The 14,720-nt window shown below is 37.3% G+C and overlaps 1 protein-coding gene across 2 annotated transcripts; it reads left to right on the top strand.

The window, feature by feature from the left end:
• The first annotated feature begins 786 nt into the window (after positions 1 to 786).
• Positions 787 to 14,020, top strand: LOC103492948 (uncharacterized). Of its 2 annotated transcripts, none has more exons than XM_008453547.3 (12): positions 787 to 934; positions 1,602 to 1,691; positions 2,798 to 2,926; positions 3,180 to 3,477; positions 3,646 to 3,764; positions 4,563 to 4,695; positions 6,768 to 6,844; positions 7,150 to 7,347; positions 7,687 to 7,876; positions 7,975 to 8,147; positions 13,450 to 13,553; positions 13,631 to 14,020. In XM_008453547.3, exons 1-12 carry the CDS (start codon positions 917 to 919, stop codon positions 13,779 to 13,781), a joined length of 1,680 nt encoding a protein of 559 aa, XP_008451769.1. In that variant the 5' UTR covers positions 787 to 916; the 3' UTR covers positions 13,782 to 14,020. The 2 variants fall into 2 exon arrangements, with proteins under 2 accessions (XP_008451769.1, XP_008451761.1); XM_008453539.3 differs by having other exon boundaries at positions 13,444 to 13,553.
• The last annotated feature ends 700 nt before the right edge of the window (positions 14,021 to 14,720 follow it).

The raw sequence follows: 14,720 nt of genomic DNA, 5'->3' as shown, positions 1-14,720 counted from the left end.
TGCGAGATACGTGCGAGATGTATGCGAGATACGTGCGAGATAAAGCATGAGGGCCTAAGAGAGTTACTAAACATGCAAAGAATAGCTCTAAATGGATTAGGAGGTGTACCAAGTTGATTTTGAAATAAATAGTGAAAGTTTGGAACGTGCGAGATACGTGCGAGATAAAAAAAAAAAACCTTCATTCCTTCTATTCCTATTGCTTACTTCTCCTCTATTTGATCCAACTAAATCCACATCCTCTAGTTCAATTCATTTTTCACTACCCATTGAACTTTCTAAGAACCTAAAACCAAACTTTGAATATACTAATTTACGGCAAATAAGTCCAATTCCAAAAACCAGACAATTACGGATGAAAATAGCACCAAATACCCCAACCAAACATTTACTTACAGCAGATAAATTGAAAATCAGTTAGACATGAAACTCACCCAAATAAGAGAAAACGCTCGAAGTTGATTGAATGGTTCGAAGAGGAGCGACGAAATGCACTGGACAACGACCGACGAAGGGCAAGCGGCGATGGGCGGAGTAGGTTCAGGTGTTCTACGCGAAAGAAAAGAGAAGGGAAAGGGAACTATACGCGAAAGAGAAGGAATCGATCGTGGAGAGAAGGGAAAGCAAACGTGGAAGAGAGAAAGGAAAAGAAGGGCATTTTTGTCCATTCACACCAAAATTGTTCTAAAAGTCTTTCTTTTGATAACTGGTCCCAAAATTCATTTAAACCTCTTTTTTTAACCCATTTTTTTGCAATTTCCCAAAGATTAAGTGCTTTTTGTATGAGTGAAATTAAAATCTACAAAATTTCCCATGAATTTGAAATGCGTAGAGCTTTAAATAAGTTTCTTCTACCAATTCTGCCGCTCAAATTCCACTCTCTTCCTTACTTCCTTCTTCATTCTGCTGCGTTTCAATGGAGACTGACAATCAGGTGAATAAACCCACCCTCCTACTGCTCTAAATCTATCCATTTCATTCTCTTTTCTTGCAATTTACTTTTTCATTTTACTTCCCCATGCTCTTCGGGGCAACTCTGTCGCTGCTGATCTTTCTTTCTTTCTTATGCCCTTTTCTTTTTTCAATGTTTTCATTTCAACCGTACAGGAGAAAGTGTTTCTCAACCTTACTCCAGTTTTTGTTTGTTTGGATTCTTGGGCGATTTCTTCTGTTATAGTTACTTCTTTAATTGGTGGGGTTTTGATAGCTTTGTTATGTAGTGCGGGAACGTTGGGTTCTTGGGGCATCTTGGAAATGAAAATTTCTCTTGGTTGGTTAAATGGGTTCGTCTTGATTTCAGTTCTTTGTAGTATTTTTGTCCCTTACCTTTGCTTCTTTCTGATTGTCGTTTCTCATTTCGGAGTTTGAGAAGGGATTGAATGTTAAATTGTTATGGGTTGGTTTCTTGGCCATTTTTATGTTTTTTACCAAAGAATCGGAGTGGTAAAATCTTGCAAAGTCATGGAACTCTATTCACATATTTCTATGATTTTATAAATTAATCAGTTCAATAGAGCTTAGTCAAGCAGTTGATGTATCTCTATTCTAAAGAACAAGTGATTAGATATAAACTGTTTGTTGCATTTGCTTGTGTGTTGCAGACTTTCTCATCTGATGAAGTAAGGGATGATGACGGTTGCTTTATACTTCTTGCATTGGATCGAAATGACCATCTTTTCGACAAAAAGAAGGTGAAATATGAATTGCCAGATTTTGTTTGTTTACACTGCTATCTTGATCAGGAGAGTGCAGAAAGTGAGGGGAAGTTACAAGCAAAGTCTGAATGAACAAGGAGTACACAATTAGGAACTCAATACCTTGACAGAAAATTTTAGTTCATCTTTTTTCTGCATTCATCGACTTTCAAACTTTTTGATTGATAATTAATGATTAGATTGACACATTCATGTGAAGAATGAAGATGATTAGAATTATGCTCACAAGTCAAGCAATAACAAAGAAGAAACTAGAAACATGTGGTTTTAATGAAAAACCCTTGCTAGTTGCAGTATTAATATTATTGTTTAGCGAAAAGCTAGGACATCCATAAAAGAAGTTTCATGTGTAAAAAACGTTGGATCAGGAGTCCAACCTCAATATGCGAACCTTTACATCAAAGATTAAACATAATTAAGACAAGAATTAAGAATAAAAGTTTACGAACTTGTCCATATTTATTAATTGACTATTCTGACATTCAAGTGAGTTCTCTAACTAAGGGACTGGAGGTCCTTCCTTTAGTGTGCTTATATTTTTGGATGCCTGTATGTTCTTTCATTTTTCTCAATGAAAAGTTGCCTTGGACCTCAACTAACTAAAAACCCATGCTGACATTCAAGTGAGTTCTCTATGATGGACCCCTATTATTTATTTGCATTTAATCTTTTCGATCTAGATTTCCCAAGAAATTGAATAACTTTGAAAGCCTAAAGAACCTTTTTTGCTAATTGAATATTCTAGTATCCTGTTTTGATATCACAAATTGGGTTATAAGGCTTGGAGATGTCAAACCATCCAGAAAGTGTTCCCGCATAAAGGAAGTGCAAGGAAATGTCCCTTATGGTTTTCTATTGCCATTTATATTTTCTAACAGAAATACAATCAACAATCAACGTAGGAAGTTTAATCTATGCAATCGAACTAGGTGTAGGTACATCTTTTATCTCATTACATATATTTGAGAATGCATGTTTGATCTGTTGGACACCATTTAGTTTGGTGGACAGTTGGACACTGTATAATACTCTATTGTACGGTTGATTTACTATTCCTTATCATTTCTTACTTTTTTCTGCAGAAATTATTAGAAAGACAGGGTTTCATGTCTGAGAATCTCATTTTCTTGAAGTGCTCTATGTATCCTGAGGAAGTAGATACTGTACTGAAAGAGTTGGTACAAATAGCAAGAATTCTTCAGTTAAATGAGGTAACCTGAGGAGTTTCTCTAGGTCAATGTTTTCTTGTCTGTGTCCAGAAATATCTAAATTACTGCTATGCAAGAATACCCAACTAAGATTCATTTGTGCATTCTAGTGTTTTATTTATTTATTTATTTTCTATTTTTTATGTCTGTGAAGGTAAACAAGTATTTACTTGTATTTGAGTATGAAATTCATCTAATATATGTATTGATGAATACTAAATAGTAATTGATGGCTACTGTAACAATTGAGGTGCAGCTTGAAATGTATTTTGGAGAAAATAACGAAGGTACACCAGTAGATTTCTACAGCCCCAGGAATGAAGTGGAGGCCTTCGATACAATAATTTCTCTTCTTGACTCCTCTCTCTCTAGTTGTACTCCTGCCCAATTCAGTGTCCTGCAAGAATTACGCAAGGCAGTTATTCATATGATCCATGAGTATGGAAATGTACACAGCATGGACGCTAAAACTTTGGAAAACAGCTGTGAGAAAGAAAACTGTTTGTTACAGTGGGGTGAGAGCAGTGGTGTTAGAACAAGCTTGAAGGTAGCTTGTAAGTCTTCACCATTACAGTTTCTTGGCAATATTCGTATAATCCACATCTGTTGATGCTTGATTTGATTTCGAATTATTGTGTAATTATAAGTTGGTGACGTTGGAGGTGCACCGAAGTTTCACAATACCAAACAATTGTAATTTGCATGCTTTATTCTTCATATAGATGTTGAAGGTGCTGGTCGAGGAACCATAGCCAAAGAAGATTTAGACGTTGGTGACACTGTATTGGAGATCCCTCTGGCTATTATTATTTCTGAGGAACTTGTGCAGAAAAGCACCATGGTAAGTTCATTGCTAAGAAGCTGTTGTAGTTGCTAATCTTAAATTTTGAGTAGTTTAGAACTTTCCTGACCAAAAAATAGGATCAAAATTCAAAATTAATCCTGGCCTTTATGTCTAATGAATTCAATTCTCACCGCACAGATGCTATATTTCAGTTTCCTATCTCATCTTTAACAATGTTCTGTTGCTTGTGTAAGTATGCTTATATCTAGAGTTAAAATTGGTTTAAAATTTTTTTAGGGATTTTACATTTTCAAAATATTGCTAAGGAGAGAACTTTTCTCTCCATCAGTTGAAGTGCATTGACTGCGTTTTCCTCTAATCATTCATGCTTTAACTATTGATTACAATAATTTTAGACTTTAAGTGATCTGGTTGAAGTTGCACCTATTTTGTGCAAAAAAAATTTCATATAACCAACCATGCACAGTTGTATTCAAGTTGCTTTTCGTTGATGCAACTGCTAGTTAATTTCTTTGGAGAGGCTGGTGAGATAGAGCCTGGCCTAAGGCCTATAGATGAGGTACATTTCCTGATAGACCATTTCATTAGAAGACATTATTTCTCACCCCACTTGTCTTTGGATGGTCTTTGGATATGTGATTGAGATGTTGAGTATCGGACTATGGTAGTTAGAATTGCTATTTGAAGTGAATGGCCATAGTAGAGGTTTCAGTATTATTATTATTAATATTTTTATATTTTGAATTTGTAGCATTAATGTAGCGATAGAGGAGTTTGTAATGAATGATGACAAAGAGAAGATAGAGCCATAATGACTTTATGCTTCAATTTCAGTATCCCATATTATCAAAGGTTGAAGGCATGCTACCTGAGACAATGATGTTGTTATGGAGTATGAAGGAGAAGCACATTGTCGATTCCAAATTCAGGGTCTACTTTGATACACTACCAGAAGCATTTAATACTGGTATTACCATTACCTTTAGACTGTTCTCACTGAGTTTTGTATCTTCATTGTGTTCAGCATGAGATTTGGGTGTACACTTGTCAGATGATTGATTTTCCTTTTTGTAGTTTTTTCAGTTAGCAACTTAGCAGTTAGCACCGATGGTCTTTTTATGTCTATTGCCATACGGCATGCCTGTGTATAAATTGGTTTTGACCTTTATGTATGAATAAGGAAATAACTTGGCACCTTCTTTTCTTTGAGATGGAAACAAAATTTCATTGATGTAACAAGGTTTAAAAAGGGTAGTGGGGTTGTAAAAATCCCTTGCAATTAGAGAACAAATATCACAAAGAGTGATTACAAAAGAAAAATAACCTTAGCTTCAATCAAGTGACTGCTATGTTTAAAATAAGGTCAATAAGTGTAGTACCTCTCCCTTCAATTGAAAGTTTTACTATTCCTCTCAAGCCAAGTGGTTCAAAGGGAGCTTATAGTCAAGTTCAACCACAGAGATTTTGATTTCCTTTCGCCATAGTATCAAGTATTTCTCATGCCACCTCCCGTTGGAAGTTTACCTTTTTGGGAAATTTTCCTTTCCAGAAAGCTGTGATACTATCATGATGGATGTTTTTGGTGGCCAAAAAGTGGTGGAGAGTCTACATGGTAAGGAGCTTGTTGGGTCAAGAGGCTTAAGCCCTCATTGTTGCTGATCAGGAAAAACCAATCTCCATACTCGTCATCATTAAATATCTCATCGATGATAGGTTGCAGAAGCTTGTGTTTCTATCCCAGAGGATTGGTTCTGTCATTCGTTTTTGGAAGATGAATCTTAAGGCTGGTGAATCTTTCCAAAATTTATTCCAAAAATCATTTTCCAATCTTGAAGGGGCCAATGGAAAAGATGAGGAACTTTGGCTTTGAAATGTCTCCCCAAATACCTTGAAGTGACTGAAGGAATTGTCATTGGGCCACCAATCAAGACGAGTGGGACTTCAGTTGTCACTAATAAATTTGCTCCAAATGGGACCTCATCTGGCTATGAGAAACTGATCGTTTTTTCCCTGCAAATTCCCAAGGTGAACATCACCCTTAGAGATGGCACATGAAATCTTGTACCAAGTAACCAAATGAGGGGCGTTGGAAAATAAAAACATTTTCTTAATGGGACTTGGAAATCTTTTCGAGCATTTTGAATAAAGACATGTAAAAAATGAGAGTTTGGTATTCTCCTTTGGTGAAGAGGCATTTCGACCCTTTAAGATTCTAACTTGATTAAAGGTTGCAGCAGATTGAGTGATGGACTTACTAACGTCTGCAAAGTAGCTCGGCTTTGCTCCAATTAACATTGGGAGTAGAGGAAGCTTAAATATTCTGATGACTAGGAGGAGATTTGTAAATTTCTCAATGTAAGAGGAAGAGAATAGAGTGGTGCCTGTTTCTGGACTTCTCTGGAGGAGCATAGTGCATCCGTAAGAAGACATTATTACCTTCCTTTTCTGTATAGGAGATGTTATTTATCAGCTTTGTGGGATATGTAAATACAGAATTTTTTGGGAAGGGAAGAAAGGCTAGCTCTGTCTCGCACCCTCAAACATTAATGGTTAGTTCTTAATGAAGGAAAAAGAGCTTTATGATTGAATAAAATTTTTTTCCAATTTTCTATTTAACTTTTCAGGAAACCAGGGAATAGGAGTGTAAGGAAAATTCAGGTGAGACTCTACAAGTAGTGAAGCAGAGTTGGAAAATAATGGATATTGAGATCAACCCCAAGACAGATAATGATATTGGAATGAACAATAGCTCAGATACAAAGGAAGAGAGTTGTAGGAGATTTAACCTAAAAAAGAGTTCCATCATGCGAGGTTGTTTGTAATAGTGATTAAGGTGCATACTCTGTCTCACATGTTCTAGCCCTTCCTTTGTAACTAACTTTATCATTTCTACAGTCTTAACTTCTGAACACTAAAATGGAAAAATGACAAATAGTTTTTTAAGTCACCTAAACCTAAATTTGTTTTGAAATGTGTATGAAATAATTATTATTATTATTATTATTTTTTGTAGTCTAATATTTTAAAAAAAGTTTGCAGGGTTAAGTTTTGGAATTGGCGCAATGGCAACTTTGGTTGGAACCCTACTTTTTGATGAGCTAATGCAAGCAAAAGAGGTTAAGTTCTAACAAACATTCTCGGTCATTATTTATTTGTTAAAACACCCTCTAGTGGCAAATTATAGTTTCTATTCATTACGTAGTTGGAAAGTAATCTCACTACATTTTCCTCATATTTGCTGAGGTTCATGGAAGTCTGGATAAATGCATCTATAGAAATAAAGTGAAAAGATAAAATCATTTCTCGTCTGGTAGCACGTTTGTCCAATGTTTTTCTATTTCACTTTGATGGTCTACTGACTTTTGGATATCATAATTCAATATGCTGCTTTGATTTATACGTAATATTAACTTCTTTGCAGCACTTGCGCAAACAATACAATGAGTTATTTCCTGCTTTATGTAACGACCATCCTGCTATCTTCCCTAAGGAATTCTACTCATGGGAGGAGTTCTTATGGGCTTGTGAACTTTGGTATTCAAATAGCTTGAAAATCATGTTCCCTGATGGACATGTCAGGACTTGCTTGGTTCCAATTGCAGGTTTTCTCAACCACTCGGTATGTGTGATTCTTGCTTCTCATATCCCATACGTCATTTTCTCCTCATTGATTGGGGACTTGGGGAGTGATTTTAATTGTGAAAATTGTACGAAATGTAGTTCAATTTACCCGAACAAGTTTATCTTTAACTTCTTACCCCAGATTGATTTCCTCGTGTTTGTACTTTTTTACCGCAGTTACTTAACTGCTTATAGCTTGCAATTTTTTTACTGTCCATAGCTTCGTTTTCTTCGATGAATTTTTGCCCATTAAACTTGGATACCACTCTGATTTTTTCTCTCATTTCTGAGTTGTGTCACGTTTCTTGTTTGTTTGTTTGATGTTTCTTTGGGACAGTTGCATCCGCACATACTGCACTATGGAAAAGTTGATTCAGATACAAATTCCTTGAAATTTCGTCTATCAAGACCATGCCGTGCAGGAGAAGAGTGTTACCTTAGTTATGGGAATTACTCTGGGTCCCATTTAGTTACTTTCTATGGCTTTTTACCTGAAGGGGACAACGTAGATGATGTCATTCCATTAGGTAATTTCTAGTTCTGTCCATTATACATTTGAATAGTTCTTCCTTTTAATGCTTATCTTTCTTATATTAATATTATCATTGTTTATTTGTGAGTGCAGACATTGACTTCAGTGAGGAGGATAACAATAACGTCACGTCAGACTGGAATACTCATATGGTGAGGGGCACTTGGTTGTCGAAGAACCAAGGCATATTCCATTATGGTCTGCCCTCACCGTTCTTAGAGTGTTTTCGGAAAGCTCTGTTCCCTGGATTACACACCAACTGTAAGGTAATTTTTCTCTGGGTAATTGCGTTTGACAACACTTTAGGGATAATAAGTGTATAGCAACATTTTTAAAGAATTGCTAATATAATAAAACCTAGGTGATAGACTTTATCGTTGATAGACTCCTATTAGTGACCTAGTCTATCACTAATAGACTCCAAGAGCTAGATATAAATCTTGTTATATTTGCAAATTATTTTACATTGAATATTTGCAAGTATTTTGGGCCTGACTGCTGTCTTTTTTTTTTTTAATCCTGTTTTGTTTATTTCTCAATTTGTTACTTCAATGGGTAAATTTACTCGATGCTTGTAATAAGTCATCAGATTCGTAACCATTTGGTTTTTGAAAATTAAGTTTATATCACCAATAACTTAACAAGTTTCTTTATATTATTAGTTACTGTTAGAATTATTTTTGGAAAGAATAATATATAAGATTTTATTTCCTAAATATTTCCTAGATATTTTCTTCTTACTCCTATTGTACTTTATTTATTCTCTCCCTTTGTACCAATTGTATTCATATCAGAAAGTAATAGAACTAAAAACATCGTGGTTTTTCTCCCGGTTCTCGGGTTCCCACGGGTTCCCACGTAAACCGGTTTCGTGTTTATTGCTTTCAATATGGTATCAGAGCGAAGCAACAACGAAACCCTAGAAATTTTAGGAATCACCCAGACCAAAACAGCAGCCGCCGTGGACACCACCATGGAAAAACTACTCCACCGAATTCAGATGCCGCCAATCTATCCAATGGGCCAACCCCCGCTGCCGTTCGTGCAACTTTTCGGCCAGGAACCAATTCACGTGCCGCCTCTGTCGGGCGCGTGGGCCCATGCGCCGTCGGCCGTTAATCTCATCGCCCATCCCATCCGCTTCTACGCGTCGTCGCCTGTCCAACCATCTCACCCTTCCAGTCATCCGCCGCCGCAAGCGCTGCCCATCGCCGCCGGACAGCAACCTTCAAAACTGTCAAATCTGTACAGCAGTGCAAATCTGTCCGTTGACCCTTTACTGCAACCTTTCTGCTATAGGAACGGGGCTGACCAACACCATAACAGATTGTGGATTGAAGTGGGCGAGCCATCGGCACCCTCCGGTTATGGACAGCCATATGTTCATGGTCTCGGGATTAATCATACCTATAGGAGAATTGTCTTTGAAGTTAGTACATCCTTGGCACAGACTGATCTACCGATGTATTCCAAGAACCCGGTAATTTCGCTTCCTAACGTGCCTTCAAATTATATAACTAACTCTGTTGCCTTTAGTGCTCAATCCTTGACCCATGATAATGAGAAACCAATTCTCGTTTGTGAGCACTGCAAGAAACAACGGCATACCAAGGATCGGTGTTGGAAACTCCACGGTCGGCCCCCAACAGAACTTAGGGCGTACCGATGTTAGGGAGACTGCTAGCACCTCTCAGCCCATTTGCCCTACTGCTAGTCAGACCAACTCTCCTACTCTAAGCGTCATTGCTCAATCAGGTATGTCTCAGTCTTTTGGCCTTATTAGTGTTGATGGGACGAATCCCTGGATTTTAGACTGAAGGGCCACAAATCACTTGACAGGTTTCTCTCTCGGAGCATTGTCACTTATACCCCCTGTGCCGATAATGAGGAAATCCAGATAGCCGATGGCTCTTTGGCTCCGATTGCTAAAAAATGACAAATAGTTCTCTTTGACGGTTTCTCCCTCCATAATATGTTTTGCATGTGCCTAAGCTTTCTTATAATCTGTTATCTATCAGTAAGATCACCCGTGAGCTGCACTGTAAAACTACTTTCTTACCTGAGTCTGTTTGCTTTCAGAACTTGAATTCAGGGAGGACGATTGGCACTACCCTGCATAACAGGGGACTTTACATTCTTAATGATGATACCTCCGGTAGTAGTATCTCTACGACTAGTTTACTGTCTTCCTATTGTAGCACATCTGAATATGACTTTATGTTGTGGCATTTTCGGTTAGGTCACCTGAACTTTACGTATATGAAATATTTGTTTCCTCATCTCTTTCTTAAAAAATAGATGTCTCCACGTTATCTTGTGATGTGTGCATTCGGGCAAAACAACATCGTGTTTCTTTTCCCTCACAACCATATAAACCCACATAACCATTTACCCTTATCCATAGTGACGTTTGGGGTCCCTCCAAGGTCACCACCTTATCTGGGAAAAGGTGGTTTGTAACCTTCATTGATGATCATACCCGTCTTACCTGGGTCTACCTTATCACCGATAAATTTGAGGTTTCTGCTATTTTCCAAAACTTCTATCACACCATTGAAACACAATTCCATAAAAAAATTGCTATTCTTCGGAGTGACAACGGTCGGGAATTCCAAAACCATAACCTTAGTGAATTTCTAGCCTCTAAGGATATTGTTCACCAAAACTCGTGCGACTACACTCCTCAACAAAATGGAGTGGCCGAGCGAAAAAATCGTCACCTTCTGAAAGTAGCCCGTTCCCTTATGCTTTGCACTTCTCTTCCTTCATACCTGTGGGGAGATGCTATTCTTACAGTAGCTCATTTAATCAATAGAATGTCTTCTCGTATCCTCCACCTTTAAACTCCCTTGGAATGCCTTAAGGAGTCCTACCCCTCTACTCGTCTCGTTTCAGAGGTTCCTCTTCGTGTGTTTGGGTGTACCGCTTATGTCCATAGTTTTGGCTCTAATCGGACCAAATTTACCCATCGGACTCAGGCTTGTGTGTTTGTTGGGTATCCCCCTCACCAACGTGGTTATAAATGTTTTCACCCGCCGTCCAGGAAATACTTTGTCACTATGAATGTTACTTTCTGTGAGGATCGACCCTATTTTCCCGTTAGCCATCTTCAGGAGAAGAGTGTGAGTAAAGAGTCTAACATCACCTTTGAATTTATCGAACCTACTCTTAGTACTGTGTCTGACATTGATCCTCACCCTATAATCCTACCTACAAACCAAGTTCCTTGGAAAACATACTACAGGAGGAATCTCAGAAAGGAAGTCGGGTCCCCTACTAATCAACCGTCGGCTCCAGTCCATGACTTCGAACTTCCTTGAGACCAAGGTATGGAAAACTCTACAGAACCTTGTTAATAATACGATGAGTGAGAATGACAGGTCTGATGCTGCTGTTCTTGAAAATATGGAAGAAAAGAACCATGGTGATGAGACTGAGGTTAGAATAGAAACCAGTAACGATGAAGCTGAACAGGGCCATATAAGGAAACGTGATGAGTATGATCCTTCTCTTGATCTTCCTATTGCACTAAGAAAAGGTACTAGGTCTTGTATAAAGCACTCTATATCTAATTATGTGTCATACGAGAATCTATCACCACAGTTCAGAGCTTTTACTGCCAGCCTTGACTCTACCACAATACCGAAAAATATTTATATTGCTTTAGAGTGCCCTGAATGGAAGAATGCTGTTATGGAAGAGATGAAAGCTTTTGAAAAGAATAACACTTGGGAGATCTGTGCCCTACCCAAGGGACACAAGCTCGTGGGATGCAAATGGGTGCTCACTCTCAAATACAAAGCAGATGGAACTCTTGACAGACACAAGGCAAGGTTAGTTGCAAAAGGATTTACTCAGACCTATGGTGTTGATTATTCAGAAACTTTTTCTCCGGTTGCTAAGTTGAATACTGTCAGGGTCCTTTCTGTTGCTGTAAACAAAGATTGGCCTCTATATCAGCTAGATGTTAAAAATGCTTTTCTGAATGGAGATCTAGTAGAGGAGGTCTACATGAGCCCTCCGCCTGGTTTTGAAGCCCAGTTTGGTCAACAGATTTGTGAACTCCAGAAATCCTTATATGGCCTGAAACAGTCACCCAGAGCATGGTTTGACAGATTTACTACTTTTGTCAAGTCCCAAGGATACAGTCAGGGACACTCTGATCACACTTTATTTACAAAAGTTTTCGAGACAGTGAAGATTGCAGTTCTGATAGTTTATGTGGATGACATCGTTTTGTCTGGAGATAATCAGGCAGAAATTAGTCAACTTAAGCAGAGAATGGGTAATGAATTTGAAATCAAGAATTTGGAAAATCTGAAATATTTCCTTGGAATGGAGGTGGCCAGATCTAAAGAAGGTATCTCCGTGTCTCAGAGAAAATACACTCTTGATCTGCTAATCGAGACAGGTATGTTGGGATGTCGTCCCGCTGACACTCCTATTGAATTCAACTGTAAACTAGGAAACTCTGATGATCAAGTTTCAGTTGATAAGGAACAATATCAGCGCCTTGTGGGTAAATTGATTTACTTATCTCATATTCGTCCGATATTTCCTTTGCTGTTAGTGCTGTCAGCCAGTTTATGCAAGCTCCCTATGAGGAACACATGGAAGCTGTCAAAAGAATTATGAGATACTTAAAAACGACACTTGGCAAAGGGTTGATGTTTAGAAAGACAGACAAAAAGACCATTGAGGCATATACTGACTTGGATTGGGCAAGATCTGTTGTTGACAGAAAGTCTACCTCCGATTATTGTACCTTTGCTTGGGGTAATCTTATAACTTGGAGGAGTAAGAAACAAAATGTTGTGTCCAGAAGCAGTGCTGAGGCTGAATACAGAACTATGAGTTTGGGAATATGTGAGGAAATTTAGCTCCAGAAAGTCCTGTCTGATCTTTTCATCAGGAATGTGAGACTCCATTGAAGCTTTTTTGTGATAATAAAGTTGCTATTAGTATTGCTAACAACCCAGTTCAGCATGATAGAACTAAACATGTTGAGATTGATCGGCATTTCATCAAAGAAAGACTTGACAGTGGGAGCATATACATTCCGTACATCCCTTCAAGCCAACAGGTTGCTGATGTCCTCACCAAGGGGCTTCTCAAACCAAACTTCGACTTTTGTGTTAGCAAGTTGGGTCTCATTGATATTTACGTCCCTACTTGAGGGGAAGTGTTAGAATTATTTTTGGAAAGAATAATATATAAGATTTTATTTCCTAAATATTTCCTAGATATTTTTCTTTCTTACTCCTATTGTACTCTATTTATTCTCTCCATTTGTACCTATTTTATTCATATCAGAAAATAATAAAACTAAAAACATCGTGGTTTTTCTCCCGGTTCTCGGTTTCCACGTAAACCGGTTTCGTGTTTATTGCTTTCAATAGTTACTTTTTACCAATGTTTTGAAAAACCAAGCTAAATTTTGAAAACTATTGTTTTGAAATTTGACTAAAATGAAGTCTTGTAATATAATACAGGCTTTCAATTTATAGGATTTAGACTTTGTTTACATTGGTTATTATTACTTTTTTTATCTTAAATCCGTAGCTTCAGGGAAGCTTGGAAGGTGAAATAGATGTCCTCAGTGAACTCCTCTTGATCTTTTCTGGAATGATGGAAAAATTTGAGGATGAGGATGAGGATGAGGATGAAAGCAGGTAATGAAGTGTAAATGCAACTTCATTGAAGCAACTCTTTTCCATGGAATAAACTTGAATGTTTTGGTCTTTTGCAGGACAAGTACAGAATGGGATGTAAAATTAGCATTGGAGTACAAAGATCTACAAAGGAAGATAGTTTCCTCATGTCTGACTTCATGTCACGCTGGTCTCAAGACGGTGGAATTTGCATTATGCGATTGCATGAAAGAGGACATTCGAGGCTAAAAACACGAACCCTTCCAATATATGCTTGTTTCCGGTAAGCCACTCTTTAGATTTTTTTCATAAAGGAGATTTCTATAGGGTGTTTGTATTCCAAAATTAGGCCAAAAGTTGGATGAATGGCAAGTGATTGACTGATCTGATCATGTTGTGAGCTTTCCCTACTTAGCCATGTATGAATATTAAACAAATAGAAATTTTTGAGCTTATAAGAATGCAATTTTGACTGAGGCTGATTTCAACTGTTTCCTTTCTATGAAGATAGTGACTCCCCACACACAAAACAGAGCAAACTAGAGAAGCTTAATGTTTTATTTTTGTTGAATGGATGTTTCAATCATTTTAGGTACGAATAGTGATGCTTAATGCTTTACTTTTTGTATGTGGTCCATGTCATTTGCACCTAATAAACCTCATAAAAGTTTTTTGGAATTAGTTGTGGATGCAAATATTCTTTGAGTTTTTAATTTTGTTGTCTGAGAATGCTTCTCCAAAATCTCACTTGGGGTTTGGTTTTGGATGGCCGATCATAAGTTTGTTGGCCTCTCAATCGAAGATGTGCGTTTAATCACTTGACTTTAGAATGCCGAAATTTTGACATGTTTCTTAATTAGTTTAGTGAAAAAAAAAAAAAAAAGTTCTATCACCGTTATGTTTCTTCCATTAGATATTAATAATCTTCTTGGACAATAGTCCTATCTCATTTAAGAAAAAAAATTGTCAACATTCTTAAATGCTTCGTTTTGAAATTAAATGTTTCTATTCATGTAGTTTTTCAAAATTTTGACATTGTATCGTCATTATCAATGACAATTTAATTTGACAGTGAAAGAAACTTTAATAGTTATAACCCAAATAAAACTTAAATTTTGTAACCAAGTCCAATATCAATGCATATAAATGCACTTTCTGATTCTATCTTTTACTAAACCCATAAAATTT

Source organism: Cucumis melo, chromosome 5, assembly GCF_025177605.1.
Source record: "Cucumis melo cultivar AY chromosome 5, USDA_Cmelo_AY_1.0, whole genome shotgun sequence".
Lineage (NCBI taxonomy): Eukaryota > Viridiplantae > Streptophyta > Magnoliopsida > Cucurbitales > Cucurbitaceae > Cucumis > Cucumis melo.
The sequence above is the reverse complement of the archived record's forward strand: the minus strand, read 5'-3'. Positions and strand labels throughout refer to the sequence as shown.

What these genes read in the sequence shown, in the direction of transcription:
- LOC103492948 (XM_008453539.3), top strand. An exon ending in ACCAGAAGCATTTAATACTG is followed by an intron (nt 4,696 to 6,767) that starts GTATTACCATTA and finishes AAAAGTTTGCAG; the next exon opens with GGTTAAGTTTTGGAATTGGC. An exon ending in GATTACACACCAACTGTAAG is followed by an intron (nt 8,148 to 13,443) that starts GTAATTTTTCTC and finishes TTAAATCCGTAG; the next exon opens with CTTCAGGGAAGCTTGGAAGG.